This window comes from Poecile atricapillus, chromosome 2 (genome assembly GCF_030490865.1).
Source record: "Poecile atricapillus isolate bPoeAtr1 chromosome 2, bPoeAtr1.hap1, whole genome shotgun sequence".
Lineage (NCBI taxonomy): Eukaryota > Metazoa > Chordata > Aves > Passeriformes > Paridae > Poecile > Poecile atricapillus.
Window position 1 is genome coordinate 106729660 of NC_081250.1, and position 26830 is coordinate 106756489.

The 26830-nt window shown below is 46.1% G+C and overlaps 1 protein-coding gene across 1 annotated transcript; it reads left to right on the forward strand.

Annotated features, from left to right (window-relative positions):
* The first annotated feature begins 37 nt into the window (after positions 1–37).
* GATA6 (GATA binding protein 6) lies at positions 38–21241 on the forward strand. The gene is given in 9 exon segments (XM_058831631.1): positions 38–314; positions 1639–2558; positions 5941–6107; positions 9478–9603; positions 10918–11005; positions 11140–11246; positions 19620–19687; positions 19689–19743; positions 19745–21241. Coding segments are annotated over 8 exon segments (1563 nt in total). The 5' UTR covers positions 38–314; positions 1639–1657; the 3' UTR covers positions 19796–21241.
* The last annotated feature ends 5589 nt before the right edge of the window (positions 21242–26830 follow it).

The following is a 26830-nucleotide window of genomic DNA, read 5'->3' on the forward strand; positions in this document are numbered from 1 at the left end:
GGTCCGTCGCCCCTTCGCTGCGGGCGCCCCGAGGTGCCCCCGCGCCCCCCTCCCCCGGGGCTGCGGCGGCCCGGCTGGCCCCGGGGCTGGCACCCCTGCGGAGCCCCGTGTTTGTTTAGGGCTGGCCGAGCCCAATCAGGGCCGGCTGCCTGCAGTTTTCCGGCAGGGCTGCGAGAGGCGCCTCCTCTCTCCTTTTTATACATGAGCCGCCGGCCGCCGCCGCCGGAGTCGCCGCCGCCACTCGCCCCCGTCGCACTGGATTTACCTCCCGCCGCGGCCCCGCTCCCCGGCCCCATGCGGGGCACCGGCATCAGGTTTGGCCCCTTTCTTTCCTTGCCTCGCCGCGGTTTCTCTGGTTCTTTCTCGGCCTTCTGCCGGTGCCTCTCCTTCCGCGGGCGCTCCGAGGGGAGCGCGGCGGCGGCTGTCCCTGGCTGGGGGAGCCCGAGGGAGACTGTGTGGGCAAACATCCGATGCCGGTGCCTGGAGCTCTTATCTGCCGGAGCCTTATCTCCCAGTTATCTCGCAGGAGGGAGAGACGTATTTGGTGCCTATCTGCGAGGGGGCTCTGTTGTGCGTGTGTGTGTCCTGTATTCTTATGCCTGTGGTTATCTGGAGAGCCCCGAGGTGGGCTGAGAACGGAGATCCTCGCCTTCTCTTGCTGTCGCTTCTCTGTGTCCCCTTTCGCTTTCCGCCCCTTCTCCTGAGGGCTGGGCGCGGGGCTCTCTGTGTCTGTCTGTCCGGCCTTCCTCATGCTGGCAGCTCCGGACTGACGCCGCTCACCCCGGGACGGGTGTCACCCCTGCAAGGTGTGCTGGGGCTCGGGGCAGGCCCCCAGCCAGGGCTGTCGGCTGGAGCCGGCCCCTACGGCAGGCACATCCCGCCCGCCCTCGGTCAGTGTCCTGCCGCCGCCGCCGCGCAGACTTCGGGCCCGGCCCGTGCGCATCTCCGGTCTCCCGGGCGCCTTTCCCTCCTCCTCCTCCTCCTCCTCCTCCTTTCCGTGACCTTGGGCTGGAAACAGGCAAACAAGCGAGGCGATGCGCGGAAGAGCTAACATCTCTCTCCGAAAAAGTAACCTTAAAGTGATCGCCTTACTAATTGTTTTCTCGATGGAACCGAGTCAAATGACTCATTCATTGAAATAATCATAACAACGACAGCAGCCAAGGAAGGGCAGAGACAGGGAAAAATGCCCCCTCGCTCCCCTCTGTCCCCACGCCCTTACGCCCACCTTTGCCCCGGCGTGCTTCATGTTCAAATCCGCAGCCCGGGATGCGAAGGGCGAGGGGAGCAGCCCTCCCGCGGCGCGGAAAGCGGGGCCGGAGCCGCAGCCCTGGCCCCGCGGGACTGGCGTCTCCCGGCCCGTCTTGACCTGGGCTGCCTGATCCCATTCCGCCGGGGCGAGGGACAACAGCGCCCAGGCGACATGACTGATTAAGCGCTCAGAGGGGTCAGATAAGCCCTGATGAATCTCATTACGGGAGGGAGACGGGCTGTCCTGTTTGCAAACTTTGTTTTTATTATTTCTCTCTCCCCCACTTCCCTGCTCTTTTGTGTCCTTCTTCCCCGCCCTGCCCTGCGGATCCCCCCCCTCCACTCCTCCTCCTCCTCCCCTCCTCGCCCTTCCCCATCCACACCCAGCGGCTAGAAGGGGACCTGGATGGCCGTGGCTGAAGGCGGCTGGTGCGCGGTGAAGCGGTGCGCTGCGGACTCCGGCGCTTCCTCCTGTCCCTTCGCGACCAGGGAGCCGCGCCCGTCTCCTCCTTCGCCCTCCTCCTCCTGCGGCTCCCAGGGTGAACGCGGCTGCTCCAAGACTCCTCGGCCGGAGACCGACGACAGCCACCGGCCGGCCCCGCCGCCGCCCCCGGCCGCCGAGGGCAGGTCGCTGCTCGCCCCCTACGTGCACTTCGGGACCCCCCACCCCTCCGGCCGTCCCAGCTGGGAGGACATCCTGCTCTTCGCGGACTTAGACCAAACCAGCAAGCTGATCTGGTCCAGCCGCGGCCCCAAGCTGAGCGCCCTCGGCGCCGAGCAGCCCGAGGAGATGTACCAGACCCTCGCCATCTCGGCCGCCCAGGGCCCCACGCCTTACGACGGATCTCCGGGCGGCTTCATGCACTCCACGCCCAGCTCGCCCGTCTACGTGCCCACTACCCGCGTGGGCTCCATGCTGCCCACGCTGCCCTACCTGCAGGGCAGCGGGGCGGCCCAGCCCAGCCACCCGGGCGGCGGCCACGCTGTCTGGTCCCAGCCGGCCGCGGAAAGCCCCTCGTACAGCAGCGGCGGGGGCTCCCATCCCTCGGGCCGCTTCCCCTACTCCCCGAGCCCGCCGGTGGCCAACGGAGCCTCCCGGGAGCCCGGCGCCTACAGCAACAGCCTGGGCGCTAGGGACCAGTACAGCCCCCTGGCCCGGCCGCTCAATGGCTCCTACCCGGGCCCTTACACGTCCTACGTGGGGCCGCAGCTCGCTCCTGCCTGGCCCACGGCGCCCTTCGAGAACTCCATGCTGCACTGCCTCCAGGGCCGGGCCGCCCCCATCCCCGTCCGGGCACCCAGCGCAGGTAAGACCCGCGGGCGGGACACAGGGCACAGGGCAGGGAGGGTGGCCGCACGCCGGGGCTGCCCGCTGGAGGGGCGGCGGGGGGGGCGGGGGAGCGGCGGGAGGGCCGCCCGGAGAGGGGATCGCTGGCTAGGGACGGCCCCGGTGTCGGTGGCAGGACGGCGGTCCCGGGACCATGGCTGTTCTGGAGTGGAGGAAACTCGTTCGTGTTGGATTAGGGGGGAAAATACACCCCCAAATATCGGCGTTGTTTGGAGTATCGGGGTTACCAACCCGAAGATCCCAAAACGAATTGCCCGGTGTAAACTTAATTTTTAATTTTTCCAAGTCAGTACATTCCCGTTTTCCTTAAATGCGGTCATCTGGATGTGAAACGGTGACAAATTCACTGCAAATTAATCGTTCTTGTATCGTAGAGGAAAATTGCAGCGGCTCATTTAACCCGTTTTGGATTATTTCAACTACAAAACACTTGGCTGCTTCGTTAAAAAAGAAAAGCAGCAAAGCAAAGCCTCGTATATGAATGAGGAAACTTAATTTGTAAACTGCTGTAAAATACAGCACTTCCTTATGGGGTTTTGCTTTAATTCCCGAGGTGTTCCATCCTTACTTTTTGTTTTAGCTAAAGGAATTCTCAGTGTAATTAAATCAATTGTAGAAGTGGAGTTTGAGCTGCGATGATCTAGTCAGAGATAAAAAGATTAACGATTATTGCAGTCTCTTCAGCTTTAGAATAAATTTATGTATATATAAATAGAGGTGCATAGAGAGGTGTGTGTGGCTATGTACATATATTTATTTATATGTGTTATGCACATATATATTATGTATATATACATATTTATGTAAATATGCACACGCATTTGATCATCATTCACTTTAAGCATAAACTACCCACCAGGTGCACGTATTTTATAGACACTGTGATTTTCTTTTTCAGTGCAGTGTTGCAGAAAAATTACCCCATGGATTTTCTTCTTTCTGTAGGGCTGTACACATAATGCTCCTCCCGTTTCTCGATGATACACTGTAGATTTAAGAATTTTAGGCCTCCCACTTGATGTTTACTATCATGACTGAGGGAAGAAAATCAGTTGTAGCAGTGATAGGAGAAGCTGCATGTCAGGGTAACACGAAAAATATTTTGGTGTGAAACAGGGTGATGGAGGGGAAAAAAATAAGTTGTGGAGCTTTTTTGGTTGCTTTATTTATTTATTTATTTTTTATTTTTTTAATTTTTATTTTGTCGGGAGAGACGTGGGGTTGGAAAATCTCAGGGCAGGTAGAGGAGAGGGGTTAGTAAGAAGGAGCAGAGAAGTGAAGGAGCCGGGAGCTGGAGGAGGTTGGGGCAGGAGTGTCAAGGCAGCCGAGGAGCACGGCAGCTTCCCCTGCTCCAGGGGGGTCTCTCCTGCCCTTGTGCCCCCCTCTCAGCAGTGCTGGGGGCCGGAGGGGTAGCGATTAGCCTTTCCATGAGGGAAAGGACGGGTGCCAGGGCAGCCGCATCGCGGTGTAGCGCAGGGCAAAGCAGCCCGGAGCTCCTGGGCCAGGCGAGGTTTTTGCTCCTGCGAGGCAAAACGCGGCAGCAAAGCCGAAGCTACGCTCTGTACCGTTTCAAAATTGTAGGAAAATTGTAGCCGGAATACATATTTTTAGGGCTAAATATTAGACAGTTTGACGAAGCTTTCTTAACGTTACTCGTAGAGATGCTAAAACAGTATCTAAAATTAAAACTTTATTTTCTTTTTCTTGGGGATAAGTGTACTACTCACTCTGTAAGGGGGAAAAAAAAACATTTGAAAATGCCCCAGGAATATTGTCACGGCAGAATTTCTTTCTGCAGGCACGAAGGCAATGCTATAAAATAAATAGCTGAGACAAATTACTGTTTAAGTTCCAGCGTCCTTGACGCCCTAAGCATTTTTCTGCTTACAGTCCTCAATGGTGCTTTTAGTGCAAAGATTAATAAATCTTAGCGATGTGCTAAGAGCTAGGAGCTGACAACGTAAGTTGAACTGTGCTCTCTGGACTCTGCCGTGTGTTCGTTCTTCTTTAGCGCCTAATAATTCGCAAACGAAGGGAGAAACGTATTCGGATGGGTGCGGGCCAAAAGGCCATTTCTTTCTCTGCTCAATGCCCGCCGTGTCACCGCAGCACTGCAGCCCAGTCTCCAAAGCTGCTCGACCATTACGAGCTCTCCTTCTCTGTACAGAGAAACGTAAGAGAATAACCCAATGATGAATTTAGGCAGGTAGCCGAGGGAGGAAGAAAAAAAAAGCAATGACGAAGCTCTGAGTCTGAAACATACATTCCCAGACTCGACTCGAAAGCTGCTGTAAAAATCCAAACATCTCCTTTTATTATTTCTTCACAACGTGGCACAGTCTATGTAAAATAAGTATTTATTCTCCCCTCCCCGAAATATGGAGAGGTGAATCAGAATAAGGATTCGCATGGGTGAAAGTATTAGCTTTTGTAGGTGGGTTCTCTCATTTTTCCTATTTTTTTTTCTTTCTCTCTCTCTCACTTTTTTTTTTCCCCCCCCCCGTGCATTTAGACCTTTCTTTTTCCCCTCAGTACTCAGTAACTATGAAAGCAGGAGGCACAATACCGCTTATTTTTCCATTTCCTCTGTTTCCTACAAACCAGCTCTAATTTGACCAAATAGCTGAGGTGAAAGCGACCGCTGCTCGTTTCTGCCTTGGAACAACCAGGGCCCTGAACGCTGCCTCTTAACTTGAAGCTCTACTAATTGTGAGACATTTAAAATAGGAGTTAGGGTAGAAAACTTCTTGCCAAACTTCGACCCTGGGGAATATTGGGCAAAACGACAGCTCCTTATATCCAGCTTCCAGGGTGTCTCTGGATCTGGCTATTCTGACAGCCACCTCACTCCCCACTCTGCTCCCCTCTAAAGGCAAGTGCACCTCCCTTTCCGTCCTGTGGGCACCACGGCGGGGGTTTCGTCCCTGGAGCGGACCCCAGCCGGATTTCCCAAGGGTGAAATCCCGACGGGAGTGCACGGCAGCCCGGGGCTGAGCCCTCCGGCGGGCCGGTGTCGGGGGCGCGCCGGCTCTCTCCGGCTCCGAGAGCAGCCGCTGCACCGCGGCCGGCAGCGGGTCTGGCACATGTAAATAAATAGGAAAAAAACTAACAAACAAACAAACAACAAAAAAAGGAAAAGAAATAACCCATGATTTTGTAAAAAAATAAATCACCGCATGGCAGCCGTCACTGCCGGGGAATTGCCTTTCTGCGGGCAGGCTGCTCGCTCGCCCGGGGCTTTCGGTGCGGCGGGGCCGGGGCTGCTCTGCGCGGGGCTACACCGGGCTCTGCGGCAGCCTGGGCCCTGCCCCACCGCCTGTCCCCTCTGCTCCTGTCCCCAGAGCTGCTGGAGGACCTGTCCGAGAGCCGGGAGTGCGTCAACTGCGGCTCCATCCAGACCCCGCTGTGGAGGAGGGACGGCACCGGAAACTACCTGTGCAACGCCTGTGGGCTCTACACCAAAATGAACGGCCTCAGCCGGCCCCTCATCAAACCCCAAAAGAGAGTGGTGAGTCCGGAGGGAGGGGAGGAGGGGGGCCAGAGGAGCTTTGCCCTAAGGAGCCCCAGTCAGCGCTAGCCAGGGAGAAATTTGGGGCAAAGATGGGGGAGAGAAATCAGTATATTAGCCTGATTATCCTCTTGGCTGCAAACCTGAAGTGGGGCTCCTGATCAGGTTTGCAGACCAGACCAGTCACAATGAGGGGTGACAGGGCTGGCAGCCTTTCAGAAGCCGCTTTAGACCCACTCCCAGGCTCTGAGCTGGCAAAATCTCTCTCTGTCCCCTTGTGAGCTGCATACCAGGTATGGGCCAGTCTGGCTTTTTGAGCTATGAATCCCACCTCGGAGGGGGATTCAGTGGCTTGGAAGAAATTTCTGCTGGTGATGTTGGATATTTCCAACAGAAAAAAAAAAAAAAAAAAAGAAGAAATCAAGGTTGGAAAATGTTTGTTCAGAGGGCTAGGAATTTCTCCAGACCTGCTTTGTTTGCTGAGAGCTCGATCCTTGGGAATGTAAGCAAGTTTTGTATATAATTCAAAGAAAACCAATTGTTTAAACAATGATAATAGCTTTTGTTTTGTTTTACTCCTAAGAAATGAGCGGCAATTTTTCTAAAAATATACTCCTAAAACTACGGGGGGAAATAAATAGTACAAACCAGAACCCCTGTTTATAACTCAGGCTGGCACTGAATAGGCAAGGAGAAAATTTAACAAGCGGGAACTGCACATTATGTTTAGCAAATCTGGGTGGAGGTCAGCAGACAGAAAGAATACGCTCTTCAGTAATGGCTGTTACAGAGCGAGCCACAATAAATCACACCACTATAATCCAAGCTGATGTTTGGACCCTTGTGTATGGAGACAGCGTATCAAACCCATCAGCCTTTCAAGCCCCTTTCAGTCATGCCAGCTGCTTTGCTCCATGCCTGTTTTCTTAGGGCTAAAACACCTAATGTTCTTTATTTCACAACTGTTTGTATTTAGTGCCCTTATGGGAAGGAGGAAAAACAAGACCCAAACACACGATGATCAGAGCAGACAGTAAGCGCTTGGGAACTGACTCACCTCTGCTTATAGATCTTTCTTTGAGCTGAAGAATTAATTTAACTTTTAGCCAGAGGTTTATTGCTGCCAGGTGCCTGTTTTTTCTAGCTGCTCCTTGGGTAAATTTCATGACACTAGGTGTTACCTCATTAGTGGGGACAGATGCAGTGGAGGGGTCAGATCTGCTAATTGTCTCAAGCATCAGAGCCCAGCTTGCTGTGGCACCCTGGCCCAAGGCAGATTTCAAGTAGCTAACACCAGGTTCTAGCATTTCTGTGTCCTTTTTTTTCTTTTCTTTTATTTTCTTTTTTTTTTTTTTTTTTTTTTTTTTTTGTGGAGGGGGCCAGGAGGGATCAGGAGGAGAAGACTAAAGGAGAGTCAAACTACAGCCCGATTTCGGTCTGACACCTCAGTGAAATAACTCTGAAATAGCTCTGTGTAACAATCCCTACCGAGTACCCTGGCCATAACTATAAATCAAGCATGACTGTGTGTTCATACACTTGGAAATATGTAGGTGAGAAGGGAAAATGTTTTGAAAACGCTAAACATGTTTAGATTGCCCCAAAGTTTCTGATAAAATTCCTGCATCAGAAAAGTTGTTTTAGCTTCAAAACATGCCAAAATTCCATGTCTATTTAGATATGGGAATAAGCAAAAGCTATTGAAATAAAATGTATGAAGGTTTAGACCAGGCTGCATAGGAAAGAGAAAGATTTAACAGAGTGAAACAGCTGATAGCATTTCACTTGCAGAGAAAGAAAATGAAGAATATGTGTTATGACCAGCTTTCTTTTACTCAGTGTGATCACATAAAACACGTAGTGAATCGAGGTCGCAATTTGAGCGCTGTGTGCGTACATATTTAATAACTAGGTCAAAACTTCTGCTTTCATGATACTTGGATTTTTAAGATTAAAAATTGTATTTGTGTACTTCAGCCTATATAACACTTGGCTGGGTGATTTGCTTTTTTTCTTTCCTTCACAATTAATAATGGATTACTGATTCAAGATTACAAAATTTGTATTTAATCTGGAGCTCTTTCTGAGCTGTGGTGTAAAATGACGGCGTACTGCTAAAGACACTCAAACAGACAATATTCAAGAAACTCAGTTATTGCTCTGGAATTTTCTTCATTCTCAAAACATTTTTATCGGTTTCCCCAGTGGCAGGCAGCCCTGTGGTATCAAAGGTGACCCAGTTATGTCTAACAACCCAGCAGTAAATGATTCAAGAGGAAGGGCATTGTACCCTTAAGTTAGTAATTTCAGTTATGGGCACTTTATAGTCAGAATAAGATTAATGCAATCCTCTAAAACTGACTTCTCCGTGTAAACTTGTTCAGCTGCCAGACACAGAGCTAGGCACAGATTTTTTTATTTTTTTATTTTTTTGACAATGCGATACTTTGAAAAAGACTAGATTTATGATGTAGCTGGAATTCTTTACTTGTGATGAACGTAAAAGAGATCAGTTGTTACAGGGACTTTTATAACCCATTCACCTTCATTTCACATGTTTATGAGGACTGCCTTCACTTATGATATACAGCCTGTGGCCATAAAGCTCTGGGTTATACGGTTATTTCTGATACAGAGTTGCTTCATCTTGGCTCCAAACTCCACGGAAGAGTGTCATAAATGGCTTGTTTGCAGTGGGAACCTTGTTGTCACCCACCAGCTTTTCTGCTGGCCGAGGGAGGCTCTGCTCTGTAAAACACGCTCCCAAGGCGTGCTTTTTTTCATATGAAGAGAAAATGGGTGACGATAAAAAGATCTTTTTATGAAAGTAATGCTGTTGCATGTCACCCCTGGGATTCCCAGGAAAGTTTTCCCCAGGTGTGGTGCCACTGAGGGCAGGTGATTAATGTGGCTGGTTTTTCTGATGAGTCAGGAGTATCAGTGGCAGGATCAGAGCTGCCTCTTCACCCACCATACAGGGGAGAGGACATTTAACTGGTTGGAGAGGCAGCACAGGAGTGATGTGCCTCCTCTTGATGGAGCTGTAGTGGAGGTATTTCCTAGCTGTCCTGCTGGAAAAAGAACCAATGTCTGGTGGTCTGAACAGACTTCTCCTGGTCACCAGCTCCCAAACCAGAATTTTGCCTCTGCCCAGGGTTGAAAGACATTGGGTACCTCTTCACACCAGCTTTCCACCCTCTGATATGAGGATAATTTTGTTCTAATTCTGGGTTACAGCTGACAGATACTATAAAAAAAAGCTCCTACCATCCCCGCCTTGTGTTAAAGGACTTTTTACGAACCATAAAGGCATAAATCATTCTCTCCTGGCCGCCTGTTTATACCTGTGTTTGCCTGTGCTTGCGTCCAGCCTTCGTCGCGGAGGATGGGCTTGTCCTGTGCCAACTGCCACACCACGACCACCACCCTGTGGCGCAGGAATGCCGAAGGCGAGCCCGTCTGCAACGCCTGCGGCCTCTACATGAAGCTCCATGGGGTGAGTGGCTGCTTCACCAAGGGACATCCCCTGCCAGCTCTGGTGCTGCTCTGGGGAAGGGCTGGTCCCCAGAAAAAGGACAAGCGAAGTGCACAGAACAACAGAAAAATGTGTGACATTAGGAAGTGGTTGTACCGTTTTAGCTTGTTATGCTTTTGACTAGTTATGTGCTTGCCACTGTAGCTCTCTCAACAGATTTGTATAAAGAAACCACCTCTGGATGAGCAGCCGTGGTGTTTTTGCCACTGGGATTTAAACCAGCTCCTTAGTGGGGAAAAAAATCCCTAGACCTTGAATGAGACAGTTTTTCATGGACAGGCATAGCTATGCCAGCAAAACTTTGAGTGTAATTCCAGCCATAGCTGTGCCAGAAAAACTTTAAATGCTCTTTCAGCCTTTGTTGGGCAATAATAGAGTAAAAAATAAGCTCTCTCCTGGATGGGATGGAGCATGTTTTGGGTGAGACCCCCTGTGGATTGTGTTACAGTCAAGCATAAATGTTTGAAGAGCAAGGGCATTAGGAATGATTAAGATGTGGTCTAGCCTTCAATAAAATGTAAATTATGTCACAGGTTTAAGTATTATAATGATAGAAAGCACATGAATTGCCTTTTCTCAAATTTGTGTTAAAATCTATTTTAAGCCAGTGTTTTTGTAGAGTGATTATCATTGTGATGAACACAAAGATGATTTTTGAGCACATATAAATATAAATTTATCCCTATAAATATAACTTTAGATACCATAAAGCTGTATTATGGGCAGAACTGCTTATAGGAACAAAAGCTAAGACAGTTCTTCTACTCTAAAGCTTCTGTCCGAAGATGTTTCCTCATGACGATCTGGTTTGCATAGCTGGTCCACAGGATGATTTTTTATTTTCTCATATACATTCTTTCTTTCCAGAATCAGGCACTGGAGATAATTCCTAACTGACTGGAATAATAAATCAAGGATCAGATATACCCCATCCAATTTAACTTCTTATGGCTCATTGCCAAATGATGCTGGTTTTCCCTAATTCTGTGCTGTTTTCCTGTGCATTGATTGAGGGGTTGAAAAAACTATCAAATTTGCATAGAGAAAAAAAAGTTTCTCTGCTTTCTTAATTCAGCTACAACTCGCCTTGAATCAAACTATTGTTTTGCCCAAATAAAATGCAAAAAATTTTAGAATTAGTACTGTGACACAGAAAAAATTGACTTGCTACACAGACATTTGCAACATCACATCTGGTCTTGTACTGCATTGTGATTTTTGATATTAGAGTACGTATGCAACTCTGTGATTGATGTGGAAATTTAATTTTTTCAGGTTCCTCGGCCTCTTGCTATGAAAAAAGAAGGAATTCAGACGAGGAAGCGAAAACCTAAGAATATAAATAAATCAAAGGCATGCTCTGGTAAATATAAAATATAAGAAAGTGTAGCTGCATTAGTTTGTAGTCATTTTGGTTTTTTATTGGTTTGGTTTTGTTTGGTTTTTTTTCTTCTCTGGAAAAATATTTCTTTTGAATACCAATTCCCAATTTTTCAGGTAACAGTACTACTGCAGTTCCTATGACTCCGACGTCCACGTCTTCTACTAACTCAGACGACTGTAGCAAAACGGCTTCTCCCGGCGCACAGACCGCAGCCTCCGGGGTAAGTGTCTGTATCTGCAAGCAGGCTGATCACTGGGCAATGTTATCACAGCTTTTATCTTATCTAGCAGAACAATAATCTAAACAAACTTTCCAGTTCTGTTAGCTGATACTAGAACAAGATTTTCGGAGGATATTACATATAGCTGTAAACAGAACGACAAGCTGAAGTACCTTGCAAACCTTCTTGATTAAGATCTGTATAATTTTTATGATTGTTAGCCACAGCTTAACCACAGACATTTTGTTTTTAAATATTCTGGTTCTTTAATTTCAAAGGTTTTCTTTTGGACAGAAGACAATAAAACATGTTCAACTGATCCTTTCAAGAAAAAAATGCTATATATATGTACATATATATATATACACACACATATTTTGATGCATTATCCCAACAGGTAAAACTCAGAAAAACATTATCCTGCTGTATGAATTGAATCATAAAGGCTTTTGTTTAAAACTAAAAGGTGTAAGTAAACCCTGATCCAAACCCAGCTGAAACCGAGCTGGAGCAGCCTGCTGATTGCAGTGCGCAGGGGTTCAGCCCTCTGTCTGCAGAGGGTTCTTCAGGGGCCAGATGCTCAGCATCTGGCAGCACCAAGCTCCAGAGGAGCACCCAAGGAGTGCTGATCATCCCCCGCTTTAATTTTGATCCTTATTTTACATCATGTACTCCAATCATCTCAAACTTCCTTCCTTCACTCAGCATGTGTGATAAATACTACTGCTAAAGTTGTGAAGCTTAATGTAGATCAGTTTCTAACCCCTTGGCTGTACATATCCATATCCACACTCATTTCTCAACCTTCTGTATCTCTTAATCTGCCACATAATTTCTTTGAGAAAATTTCCTAATGTGGCTTTCTTTAGTCCTTTATTAATGAAAAGAAGACATTGTTTATAATAGCTATTTTTCAGTGTGTCTTGGTGTTCCCAACATCCAAATTCCTTTCAATAGTTTAATTTCAAATATACAAAGTTTCATTGTACAAGGGGAGGAAAAACCCATTTTTTAGCAAATGCGATTGTTTGTGAACTGACAGGGCCACCCAATTTCAGAGGCACTGGATTTTGGGTTTGGATCCTGTGAGACGAGGGTATTACTAAAAGGGCTTGTCTTTGACATGAGAAAACCCTGTCAATCCAGTAAAATAAACGGATCACGTCAAAAAAAGAGAAACACTAACTGAAAAGTGTACCATTGCAGTTTTAGACTTCCCCCAGTGAACTACTCTGCACTGTTTTAGGCTCTCCTTTATATTTGCAAAGGAAAAAACATAGCCAAATTTTCCTTAAATTTTCCTTGCACTGCCTTAAGCAGTGCCTGTGATCCTGAGTTATGTGGTGAGATTTTATGTCACGGATAGAAATGGAAGAGCAATCCCAGCCGAGACAGAGGCAGCACAACCTTGTGCTGCTCAGGGAAGGAGAGGCCATATAGACGAGATCTCATTTCCACCGTGCTGCTGCCTTCTTGGCTGGCTAAAACCCGACTTCCTTTCTGTAGTATTTCTCCCTAGAAGGGCACATGAAACATGTTATTAATATCTTTATGCAATAATTTTAGTAGTACCATTTTTAATATGGTTTTGCCAGATGGAGTTGTGTGGGTACCAGAGGAGTGTATTGTAGACTCATGGATTGTGAGCTAAAAGACTCCTTGAGAGCTATTAGCAACTGAGAGCAACTCCCAGGAGGGACCCTGAGGCTGCTCATAGTTACATGATGGCATCCCCAGTGGCAGGACTTCAGTGCTCCCTGATTTTTCCATAGTAGATCAGACTGGGAGAGGACACCTGCACAACAGCTGGGAAAATCTGTCCCCTTATATCCAGCAGGCAGCATGGTAACATCTGCATAGCCATGATTTGATCAGATGTGCCTTGCATATGCAAAGCACTTGCAAATACCCCCTCGTGAAATATTTCAATGAAAGGAAATGATGGAGAGGGGCTGTGACATGCACTGAAGAGAGGAAGTTGCAGCAGCAACCACACATACGGGCATCCCTCTGACTCCTCCGTCCCAAATGATGTGAAGGGCCACTGATCTCCCGCCCCTGTGCCCCAGACCCAGATGTATGGAAATGAAAAGAGGAGAGCAGTTGTCAGGATATGTCACAGACATGGTCACATCCTTCTTTCAGGCTCCTAGCTTTGCCCAAGCATCTGTAATGAAAAGGGATGAGGACTTGGGAGACCGGAAGTTTAAAGAAGAAAGTGGTGGTGGTTAAGACTGGCTCCTGTTGTCCCAGATATAATCTGGGAATGTGATCACTAGCTGCAAAGGACGCAAAATAATTTCTAAAGGGTCTAAATCCTATGGAAGGGACTGAGCACTCATAAAGCCCATTTAAGGTGTTGTGAGTGGGGGGATGTCAGCATTTTTGAGCAAGCTAGCTTGTAACCTGATCACATGCTGAAGCAAAGATGCTCTACTAGACCTCTGTTTTCTTTGATTATTTCTTCTTTTTCCTTTTGAGTTGATCCATTGACAGATCAAAGGTTTTTAATTATTTCTAGAATAGGCAATGGCTTTGCACAGGGAGAATGAGCTTCTCTAGCTCATGTCAGGAGGGGAAAAAACAAATCCTCAGATGGATGAATCCAGGCTTTATGATCTTTTGTCACTTTTACAAGACCGATGTTGATTCCTGACAGTGGTGTTGGTGATGTTGCCCAAAAACAGGCACCTGCTTGAATAACGAACCTGGCTCGTTCCCTGTGCATTATCCAGCGAGCATGGCAACTTGTTTTTGTTTTGCTCTGTTTTTGCTTCTTTAGCCTTTACTCTGTGAAGAGGGGGAAAGTGCCAAATTGACATTAGGCAGAGAAATCTGATGACGTTTTAGAAACTGTTGTGTGAAATTCACAGCAATGTTGTTGCTAAATGAAACAGAGAAAACAAATTCCTCTACTGGTACAAAAGCAATTTATTATGCCTTTCATGGGAGGCTGCCAAAAAAGTTTCCAGTTATGTAGAAATCTGATGGAAATGAAATTCAGCAGAAATCTTGTCAGTAACATTCACTTTTCGCCCCACCTTTCTTTATCTCTTTAAAGTAAAATAAAGAAGGGAGGGCAGAAAAAGAGGAGGGCAGCAATTACTCTTGGCAATGTCTTTGAGACTATCCATTTCATGAAGGGGAATCTTATATGATGCCAATTCTGAGACAAATTAGCAAGAACCTTAAATGTTGATTTTACACTCTAGCTGAAGTTTAAACATTTAAGAGATACGATTAATGAATTGCTGTGGGGGCAAAGTTGATTTCAAACATCCCAAAATGTAGAAGTGTTTGGATCGGAGATATTTCGTTGTCCCATTGTAAAGGGGCTATTTGCCAAATTCACATCTGGATCTAGGATTTAAGACTATTTCTGTTTTCCTAAGCAGTATAAGTACTGGGTGTCCTGTGTTACTAATATGGAAAGGGTCCAGCTGCGTGATATATGAAGTTGCCTTACGTCCCCATAAAAAGAAGATTTGAAGGTCTCAGTCAGCCTGCATCTGCATCTATACCTGTTCTCCCTTTGATGCTGCTGAAACTGTACAGGGAAAAGCTCCACCAAATAAATTGCTAAATGAAGGGCATGGTCTGCAGTCCAAACCCATCCATTCCCATGCAGGGACTCCAACAAGTATGATAACTAGAAGGACTTTATTCCCTTATTAGGATAAAGGCAGTATGAAACCTGCTGTAAAATCTGCTTTTTATGGCAGGACATGGAGGCTCTCTGAGCCACAACTGATGTCAGAAAAAGCTCAGCAGCACAAGGGGAACTCTTCTTTCAGAAGACTCTCCTGTCCTTTGCCTCCACTTCAGAGTTTTCCCAGAAAGATCATAATCTTACAGCACAGAAAATGTAGGAGGTAAAATTAGTGCCTACTTCCCTTGGAAGTTTACCTTCAGAAGTGGTTCAGGACTGGCTCTTAGTTTTGTAGGGTGGGAAATGAGAGAGCTGACAGAGATGGCCTTGACATGTGGTGAACTCGCAGGAGAATGCAGTACTAACTGTCTCCAAAATGCTGGACAAATAGGGCTGGATCAGATGAATGGCTTCTCCTGCATTTGCTTTCTCTTTTTTTCTGTCAGAAGATTTGTGAGCTGGTTAGAGGTGGTGTTGTTTGCGCCTGTTTAGGCAGTGAATTCATAGGACATTCATGCTGGCTATGGGGAAATCAACCTCCACAGAGTATGTTCCAGAGTCTGGATGAACTGGAGATTGAGCCTCTTAAAACAATATGCTAACCACCTGGATATTGGGAAGCTGAATGTCCAGGGGTCCTTCATATTATCTGATGATAATATTCCAGTTGTATGGAATAATTCTGTAGGTCCTGGGACAAGGCTCACCAGCATGGTTGGTAGGACATTCACCTGGAAAATGGGAACACAGTGCCTCAGTCCTGGTATGAGTAAATATTTATCTAAACCAGGTGGAATAAGATCAACAGGAGGCGTGAGGAACATGGCAACCTAAAATACCAAAGAGTGTGGCAGACAGGGCAGTGTGCTGGGAGATCTGATACTCCAGACTCTAGTATGAATCTTTCTTGATCTCCTACCTCTTCTGCATCAGTCCTCACTTCTGGACAAAATGGCATGCTATTTTCTTCTCCCCACTCTATTTCATACACTGAGCCTTTTTGTTTTACACTGAGTCATTTTCTTTGCTCTGTGTATATGAATCCAAAAGAGAGCATTTAATTTTTATATCAAACAGAAGGAAGCAATCCAGCTTTTTCAGTGGGGAAATCCAGCTTTTTTGTTTCAGTGGGGAAAAGCAAGGAAAAAGTATTTTTGCTTCTATCCCAAGATTCTGTATGCATATGGACGCATACCTTTAGCTTGGTTTTGTTTTATTGCCAAAGTAATAAAGCCAGTTACTCATACAGCCCTTGACAGCAGTGGGTCATCAGTTTTCCAAGCCATGCTGGAAGTTGCCTCCCTTAGGAAATTAATGAAGTATTAACCACAGATTTATGTTGCTATAATACAAAGGAGAGATTAGAAGACATGTAAACTTACACGTCTGCAGTATAAACAAAAGGATCAATTGGACTAGCAAGAAATGACAACTTTGTGTACTAAGAGGGTCATTACATCAGTAAAAAAAGCCGTCATTTTGCAGTGCCAAGACTTGCTCTTTGTATTCCGGGGACTGACGGCGTTGGGAAAACGTGCTCTTTGTGGGGATGGAAGTTATTGCAGGGAGGCTGAGGCTGGAAAATTAAGGACTCCACCAGTTTGCCACAACACTTCATGTGTGAAAGAATTCTTTGCAAGTGTATTTTAACAGACTGCAGATATTATTTAAGTGTTGCGAAAGTAAGCTAGGCTGAGGAGGAAGAGAGAGAGTCTCAGCTGAGACTCAGCCTGTTGCTGACTTAGTGTAATGTCTAAAATTCATGGAGCATTTTGAACATGTCAAGTGGATAGAGCAAAGGTCTATCTGATAGACCAAAGGTCTAGATCAAGGCCCTTTGCCACCCCCTGCAGCTGTCCTTGCCCAGCGCATTTCCCTCTTGGCTGCGGAGGTGTGGGGGAAGGCCAGAGGGGAAAGTGTCCATCAGCTCTCCCTGCTCTCTGTGGTGGGCAGATGGTGCAGGAAGGAGTGGGTGGAAGAAAGAAGAGTCTTTCAGCCAGAACTACTGCTGCTGTTCCCTGAGTGCTGGCCAGTGCAGCCTGAGCAGCCTGGTTTTGATCTGGAGCGGTTCTAGTGAAGGTATGTTCACCTCTTCGGTGAGGACGGCAGGTTTGGGTGAGATGTGGTTGTCTCTGTGGCTCTGGCAGAGCCCTCCTGTGTACATGGTGGGCAGGTCCTCTACAGAAAGGACACCTCTGATACAGACAACCTGCCTGGGGGCTGACTAATGACCAGCTCCTTCTGGTTTGTGTAAAAAGAAGAACCTTTGCAGATACAAACACAGCCTCCATGTTTGTTTGGGAGGCAGGCTTTTCGCAGTGGGCTTCATTTATTTTTTTCCTATGGAAGCTGACCTTCAGTTGATAATCTATGCTATTACCAGATTTCACCAATAAAAAGTAAAGGCGTTATCTTTTTATAGATAAGAGCCAGTAGCTGTGAATTAGACCTCATTGACTTCATCAGCATTATTCAGCTTATTTATTTCAACCGAAGAAAGTCCTCTAATAACTAAGTGAAACTTCTGTCATCTTTCATCCCTTAAAGCTGGAACAGTAAGAGCAAAGGTAGGGAGGCTCAGGAACAGAACTGTGATTCCATCACGTCCCTTTCATGAGCTAAAGTTTGTTTTCCATGTCTCACTTTGGGAGCTGCCCAAGCTGCCTGGATTTGTCATGACATTACCGGGGTGGGGTTTCCAGGCCCGGCAGTCCTGCCCGGGTCCTGCCCGTCCTGGCTCAACAGAGCCACAATCCAGCCTTGGACAGGCAGGGATGGGCTGTCTTCAAACAGGACGTGCCTCCATGTCCTCCCTTTTGGGGTGCTCGAGGGAGGGGGACCTGATAACCCCATATGGAAACTGTGGGTCCCTGCACCCCGCCTTTATAGGGCTGAATCAGGAAAAGGTGAATTACACTTTCCAAGCCCGGAAAAAACAGGTACTGATAAGATATTTGCCTACCAGAACAGCAGTGGCAAATATGGGCAAATGGGAACCTTTCAAAGCAGCTCCTAGTATTTTTAGCTCAGGTTGAGCAAACACTGCTCAACAGTAATTTAAACCCTTCTTCCACTGTGGGGAGACTGAAGCTGTTAAAAATTATGTTTTTTGTGCTAACAGAAATCTGTTTGAGGTATCAGAAATAAAAGGAAGGCTTTGAAAAGCCAGGCTGATGCAAGATCAGGACTGTACACAAAAGTTAGCATGGGACTTGCCTTACTGAATTCTCCATGCAGAGTTACAGGGAAAGAGGATACAGAGATTCGTTGTCACTGATTGGCAACTGTATGTTCAATGGAGTGATAAAACTTATTTCTTAAGTTTAGAGCTGTTTCAGCTGGTTTTGGGGGACAGATAGGTTTTTTTCTTTCCTTCCTTCCTTCTCTGCATTTCTGGGTAGTGACTAATGGAGCGGGATCAGGGTTGATGACTGGGTGGAAGAATAGTGGCAGTCAATCATTTTAATAAAAGGTTAAGAAAATATCGGAGCCCAGGTTATTTCAGACAAAAATGACTGCTAGCAGTATCTCTTTCAGAAGATGAGGTTTTTCCCTGGGTTAAGCAAGAGCCCTGCACCACACCATTTGGAAATTACCTTTGAATAAATGAAGCCTTGCTTTTCCTGTGTCAGAACTGCTAGCTTGGCACAGCTCCAGGAGAGCCAAGAGCTCTACTCTTGTAAAATGATTAAATATGTATACTTCATACTTAAACAGCAGGCAGGAAGCTTCTGCAGTCACAGTTTAGGAGAGCCTTTTTCTTTCTTTTTTCTTTTTTTTTTTTTTAAGGAATTTCATCCAAAGACTATCCATTAACAAGTAAATTAAGGTTCTAAAGTTGACATATCCAAGAGTTAATTTTGCATGAAGTCAGCTCTTAAACATTTCCTTTATCAGGTGAAAATGTTGCCCCTTCTCTGTCTGGCACTGCAAATTTTTCCTCTTTAGCGGATCTGCTCAGCCTCATGGAAAAAATGATTGTTCCTTTGTCTTTTTAACTCTCCATTTCTCTGTTAAAATAAATGGACTGGTTCCAGTGTGGTTCAGAGGTTCATCTCTGTGCCTACCAGGGCTTCCCTGCTTGTTGGCTTGCGCAGGAAGCAGAACAAAAATGCTCCAGCTTCAAAGGCATAGTGTTTCTCCACTGGAGATTAGAAGAGCGTCTCTTTAGTGGCCAGTCCTACAGGGATAAAGTGGTTTTGGCTGGCGTTTTGAAGGGTCAGGAATGATTTTAAGCATTTCAAGGGCTGAAGAGCCCAAAAAAAGCTGCTTTCCAGGAGGTGCTCCATATCTGCTCTTGGAGAATTGGGATGTATCAGTCTTTTCCCATGGGGAGGAAAAACTAGAGCTGCCACCACTCCCAGGTTGCATTTTCAGTGTTGGCACCTGTGCCTCTTCAGTAGGGGGCAGTGGGACACATGCACATTTCCTTCTTCATCATGAACTGGTTTCCAAGTTTTCTGCACATCACATGGCTTCATTTCCACCTCTCCAAACACAGACATCACTCCCATCAGCAGGGCTGGGCGCCTGGGCTCATGCTGAGACATTTTTTTGTTTCAGGATTTCAAGGCAAAGGGGCAAGCAGAGGGCAAACCTTGTTTTCGGGCAGAATTCCTGAGATGATGGTTGTGCTTCAGACCTGCTGCACTCTCACTCACACCCCAGTGTGTGCAAAGCTCACCTGCTCAATGAGTCTCTCTTTGCTCTCCCCCTCCCTGCAGGCGAGCTCATCGGTGATGTCTGGCCCAGGAGAGAGCACCAGTCCTGAAAGCAGCAGCCTTAAGTATTTGTCAAGATGGGCTGTACACAGGAGTCAGCCTGACCTCCACAGCCGAAGTGACAGCTATCTGTGAGACAGGATCCCTGGTGTGCCCTGGCTCTGGCTGTGACCTGGTGAGAGGGAAGCTGGGATCTGGCAGCCCCCAGACATCTGGCGCAGTTTCCTCTGTGGAGCGGTCGCAGTGGCAGTGAGAGTGCTGGCAAAGACCATTCCTCTGAAACAGTTTGTGAGCCTTGGTGGCAGAGGTGTTTCTCTACTTCCGAAAGTGGCTTTGCCGAAGCATCCAGTTCCTCATCTATGCAAGAAAAATGTATGGAAAGCAAATGACCACGGGGATAGCTAATGCAGCCTCACACTCTCAAAAAACCCTTCAAACCCCCCAAAAAACAACAAACAAAAAAAAACAAAAAAAAAGAAAAAGAAAAAGAAAAAACAACAAGAAAAAAGAAGAGATAAACCCACACCTATTGATAGATTCCAGAAATACATCCTTGACTTACCCAGCAGTGCTGCCTTTCTGATTGTATAGTTGTTTTCACTCTCTCACCGCCTTTTCTCCCTAAGAATTTGGTGAAGTTGTCAGTGTTGGGGAGGGAGTAGCAAAGACTTTAATTACCAGAGATAGTGAGATACTTTTAATGAGTGTCAGACGTGCTTACAGCTTGAGTTGATGCAGACTTCTCGCACCGAGCATTTGATATCTTCGCCCTGTCAGACCTCTCCTTCTGTGCTCTCCATCTTCAGCGTGCCTTGCTCTGCTCCTCAGAGCCAGCAATGTCCCTGGAAGAAATCACAATGTTTGGTACAAGTCCCACAAGGTCCCAGCTGGTTAAGGAGATTTTGGGATTGGTGTTTTTGGTTTAAAATATTTACTCACTTTTCAAGACTGCGATATAACTTTTAAAGTACACTGTGACTGAGATTTATGAAAGTCCATATTTCCTGGCTGAACTGTATAGAGTCAGTCAAATTTGTAACAGGGGTAGCAATCAGATATTTTTCTTCCATATATACAATAATTTTTTTAAAGAAGTGCAATTTGCGTTGCAGCAATCAGTGTTAAATCATTTGCATAAGATTTAACAATGGTTTTTATATGAATGAATGAATGTAAACATTTTACTTAATGGTACGTAAATAATTTAATGAGAAAAAACTGAACTAGGCATCCTTAGGCTTTTTAGAGCAACAAAAATGCATCCACTTTCTGTATTTCCAGTTTTTAAAGCAAGAGTTTCAAAGAACAAGCCTTCTCTCAGGAAAATTGCCCTAGCCATTTGCTCCGAAGTGTTCTACAAAAATGCAAATGCATCCCCAAGGGTTTTTTTTTTGCCATTGAATAAGTGTGTGGTGGAAAGAAACAAATTGCAATGAAAATTTTACTACCTAACTGATACATATGTAAATACTACAGAAGATATCTAGGCATCTTGAAAATGTAGGATGCAATCTGTATAGTGTGACTGATGCATAGTTAGGTTGGTTTTCATTGGTTTTTTTAAATGGGATGTCATTTGGAAAGTTGTTTCATCAGAGCTTTACAAATAAAAGGGTATCATTTTAGGAGGTGTTTTTTTTTTTTTATTTTTTTTGTTTTTTTATTTTTTCCTGTATAGTGTGCCTTTTCCTTTATTTCCAACACAATTTTTAAGCTACATTAAAACCTATGGAAATGTACCTGGTACAGGTGGCGTTTCTGATGGCTGCAAGGAAGGTCATCAGCTGAAGTTCCTGCCCTGCCTACCTAAGTCTGCACTGTGTGTTTTTTCTGCAACTCCCTTCACTATACCTTCTGATGATCTGTAAAACCAGGGCTTCCACCTACCAGCACAGGCTCCTCATGGGCACACGTGAGGTTTTTGTGATGAAAGTCTGGGGAACTGAGCTCATGCTCTGTGAGGACTATCATTGCTTTGCTTGCCCTTTACACCAAAGCTAAAGGGTGACACCCAGGTTCCCTGAGCAGGCAAATATCAGAATGTCAAATGTTAAACCCACTACAGATGTAACTGCTGAGTGGCAGAAGTTTTGAGTGCCTGTTGGCATCCTCCTGTGGCCAAAGGTTAAGGGCAGCAAACCCTGAAGGCACTGCTGCTGAAAAGAGAAGACAATGAGTTTTAGCTACTAAGGGAAGTGGCAAATCTTTTGCTGGCTCTGAGGACTGGTTATCTTCATTGCTCAGTTCATTGGAGCCAGACTTATTGCCAGGTGTGATTTCCAGCTATGTCATCAGTCCTGAAAGTCAGGATCCCCAACCTCCATACCCATGGAGTGGCTGCAGTGTGTCTCTTTGTCTCTCTATGCCAGACCCTCTTTTGGGGTGAATTGGGGTAGCTCCCTAGCCTCCAGTGAAGCTATGCTGACTTGCACCAGTCAAGGATCTGCCTCTTGGTTTTCCAAACCTGATGCCTCCTTATGCCAGAGGTTGTGAGGACTATGGGATGAATGCTGCTGCGCAGCCCCAGGAGGAAAACTGGTCCTAGCAAAAAGGGATCTGGCTGAGCCTTGCCTGGGGTTTGGGTTGCTGTGGCCAGCCAGGAGTGGGGATCACTCGCCCTTCTTGGTGGAGTTGTCATGCTATGGTCAGTGCTGGGCAACCTCATGTCCTGGCTGCCTGTGGGTTAATGTAGCCAAGTACCCCAGCCCTGCTAGCCCTGAGGCCATGTGGGCTTGGATCTTGTGATTTACAAAAATAAATACTTAAGTGCAAATTGAGCCATGCAGAGAAACACTGGGCTTAAAAAACAAAGAGTGTGGACAAGAGTGTGGATATCTTTCCTCTTGAAGCACCTATTGTCTAAAATGCCCTTATTTGTGATTTTACAAGTGTTGGCACTTAAATGGATAAAAAGCCCTGTTGCTAACTGATGTTGCAGAGTGTTCAGCCTTAGTTAGGGTCAGCATCCTTTCTTATATCTCTTTTGCTTTTCCATTTTTCTTCCTGGGGTGATTTTTGATGTGCCACTGCTGAAAAGCTTAGTACATAACCCATACCTGCTGGGTGTGTCAGATCTGCCTTGCTCAGAGTTACCATAAAACAGGAGACCAGTGTGTTCCAGTTTCAGGCTGCTGACCCAGTAGAAAATGTCATCTGGTTGCTGATGCTCTTGCTGGCAGCCTGTGGAAGGCCGTGTTGCTTTGAAACCCTGTGGCACCTGTTTAGGAGGGCTCCTAGGAGGCCCAGCTCCCTTCTTAGCACCACCTTAGCCCAGGGTCTATCTCAGGGTGGTTCCTGCAGATAACCAGTCTTGCAGGGGGCATATAAAGATGCCTTATGGGAAAACCTTCCTCTTGTATCTGAGGATTAAAATGCTTTTTTGGTGATATCAGGAGAAAAAAAACCCAAACCCTAGAAACCATCAATATTTCATAGGGAAGGTGTTTCCAATTATTTCTTATCAGAAAAAATAAAAAAATCAAGAATGGAATGCTTTGCCTCCTTGGACCAGAAGCAGGGCTTCCAGGTTTTCAACCCTCTGTAAGAATGAAAGGGGTGTAACACAATGTTGCCTTACTGAAAATGTGCTGAGGACCACTTACCAAACCTGCTCTCCAAATGTACTGGATTGCTGGAGCTGCTACTCCTAGACAAAATAAAGGTTTCTCCTTTTTTCATAATTATTTTGCATTTTAATCCTGCTGAGCCACCACAACTCTGAGTGTGTGAGCTGGACTTTGCTCTGGCTCTTACATTGCTGGTATCACCACTCCCCATGGATGGCCTGGCCAAAAGCTTTCCTCACTTATCACCATTTCTCTGCAGTGACAGCCCTGGGCTGTGCTGTGAAAGAGCAAAGAAGGAATTTGACCATGAGTTTTGGTTACTACTGAGGCTGAACAAGCCAGGCTGACCCCAGGGCATCTTCTAGTACCAGAATGAAGCTTCAGAGTTAACATTTGGAGGTGGGGGGAAAAGGCATACGGCCACATATCAGGTTAGCACCTTCTCTCTAGAAAGAATAGAAATTAAATACCGAATGTCTCAGGGCATCTGCTTCAGGTGCTAGTATCAAGCAACATTAGAAGGCTCAAATTTGCTTGAGTGGTCCCTCAAGACCAGACTGCTCCTGTCCATGTGTGTTACCCTGGCCTCCAATCTTCCCTAGGTCCTAGATCCTCTTTTCGTAGTATTCCTGACACCCTCACCCATAATCATGTTTTCTTCTGCTCAAAGTGCTTGAGATAAGATGAGGTCCCTACTGTGGCTCAGAGTGGTATTTTTCAGCATGGCAGTGAGGTGCGGTGTGGTATGAGTGGCTGCACCAGCTGCCAGGCTTGGGCTGGTGACTCAGAGAACCACCCCAGGCAAAGTGAACCAGCCTTGGACAGGCTGCCTGAAGGAAGTAAGGGGTGCCTGGCTTTTCCAGAACTGCAGGTGGGCTTTGTTTCCTGTGAATGATCAGAAGGCAAAAAACCTGGGTGTGAAGTGAGGAGCCAAAGTAGCTGATTTTTGTTTGCCAGCTGCAGAGCTAGACAAAGCCATACATCAGCTTTGTAACATCTGCCATATAGAACTCGGGTAATTTAGTGTCTGTTCCTGCACAAAAATAAGACAACTTCTGTTCTTTTCAAAGAGAAGAAGGGATTTTGGGGTGACATCCTGTCCTCGCTATTGTGAACCTCAGTTGAGCACAGGGTGCAGAAACCCAAAATGGGCTTCGACTCTTCCTGTGTGATCACAGCTCCAGATCTTCCTTTATCCAGCTGTCATGAACTTCATTCCTCACAGATCCTCCAGTTCCTAAATCTGTATACACTGGGCATTCCAGGGTTTTGTCAAACACACTGAATTCAGTATTAGAATATAGGGCAAGGGTTGTTGCAGTGGGCCAGAGAGAAGGAAACAAAAGGCTTGAGGAGCATTTTCATGTGCCTTCTGCTCCATATGTTGCAAAAGGCTTGAGGCCTTCACTACATATTTGTAACGTGTTTTGGAAACACTTCTTAATATTTCCTCAAAGCTATCTGATGGAAGTTGGTATCATATCTAGGAGAGTGGAGTAGAATTTCACAGAATCACAGAATCATTTAGGTTGGAAAAGACCTTCAGGATCATCAAGTCCAACCTTTGATCTGTAAATTTAGGTGCCTGGGTGGACACGCAATCAAACAAGAGTTGCCAATGTTGTAGCCAAAAGTGCTAATGTACTCCTTGAACAAATAATCAGGAAAATAGTGAGTAGGAGTAAGGAGGCAATTTTGCTTTGGAATGCTGCATACAGACCTGGCATCCACATTGGAAAAGGGTGTTTAAAAATTGGCAAAGGTAGGGAAAAGAATTGCTAAAATGATTTATGAACTGAGGAAAATATCTGGTCTTGATAAATTTGAAGACCACGGTCTGCTTAGAGTTCCTAAAGGAAGATTAAAACGTGACTGGTGTAGTACGTCCTTTCGTGGAGAGAAAATGATAGGTGCTAAGAGGCCTTTGACCTCACAGAGAAGGACATAACAAGATCTAGTGGCTAGAAGGTGAAGCTGGATTAATTAAAAAGATAATTTAACTTCAGCTGAAACAATGAACATAATTAATGATGGGAACAATACCAAGGAAAGAAGACTAGTGCTCAATCTCCTGTTGCCTTCCCAACAAAGCTGTCTGGAAGATCAGCTTTAGCTGACCAAAAGTGACTGGGTTCAGGACTGAGCATGTTGCATCTGCTGCATCATGATTTATAGGCTGGATTAGTTTCCATTTGGTCTGAAACCATATTACTTTTTGGGATGAGACCCAATGCTGAGATCTTGAATTTTTGTTGTTATTAAAAAACCCATTGCATTCTTCCTGAGAGCCGTGGTAAACTCTGTGGTGTTTTGACCCAGTTTTAGCATAAGTAATTATTTTTTTTGCATATCTAAAACGTCCTACTTCCTCTCCAAAACTGTCCTGCATCTTTACTGTTTCCTGCTAAATACATCCTGAGTCACATAGAAGAAAAGTTTCAAAGTTGAGCAAACAAGACTTGAATATCTGTCCCCTCTTACAGCAGAGCACAGAGACAGGGGCTGCTGAGCAGCCCCTGCTCTTGAAGAAGCAGGAAGGAAACCTTCTCTGAAAACAGCAGTCCGCAGGTCTTTAGTCCATGACCTTTCAATGGTGTGAAGATCACAGCCTGAAGAAGGAACAAAGGTGTATGTCACCTCACAAATGTGGCAATTAAAAAAAAAAATGAGCGAAATGGGAGGTTTAGTTAGTGCACTGAACCCCAGCTGGAACCCAAATTCTACTTGTTCTTCTCATTGGAATAAATAACACTTTAATAACACTAGTGCTGCTTTTTGTGCCTTGCTTACAGAGGACCCAGTCTTGTGGCACGAGAGGGATGAGCTTTGTCTATTTGGCTGGTCATGTGTCTGATCCCTTTGCAGTAGAGAGGGGCCCAGACCATCCAGGAAGATCCTGGTGAGTGCTCCCACCCTGAAGGAGTTTTGCACAAGCCTGGCAGATGTGTCTCCCAGGAGTATCCTTGCTGACAGGAGAGGATGTGCATGGTTGGCCAGGGCTCTGTGGAGGGGAGAGGGAAGGAGGCCTGGTGGAGGGGAGATCTGCCCTGCCTCAACTGCAGCATCATGAGGAGCTGCTCGTGGGCAGCCTCTGCTCACAGTGACTCAAGGTGCATGAGGACCAAGAACCTGAAACTGGCTTTTTCTGAACCTGCAAGCATCTCTGGCAGGCTGTAGATCCCCATCTTCTAAGTGTGTGTGTGTGCAGTGTCTTCATTTTCCTAAAATGAGATTTTTACTCAATGTCTTTTTTTCTATCATAATCCTCACTTTCTGTAATTGTTCCATTTTATTTGAATAGAGCTTATTAAAAATGGAACAGTGGGGATGATGAGCCCCCTCTAGATCAGTGACAGAGGCGAAAAGTGGTGCCTGTGACATCTGGGGAGACACACCTGCCCCAACATTGTTCACTCTATGCCTGGGTCTTTCCATAACTTGGACAAGATACAAAGCATAACTCTGCTCTTCACAGAGTTAATGAAATGTGTTACAAGATTCATTTGATTCAATTTTATTTTAAACTATTAGAAACCTTTCAGCCTGAAACACAGTCCTAAAGAAGCAATACTCCCTTCCTCATGATGAGGTGATGTTCTGTAGTTTCCTGTAACTTTGACATGTCATTTTTTTTTCTTTCCAGATCAA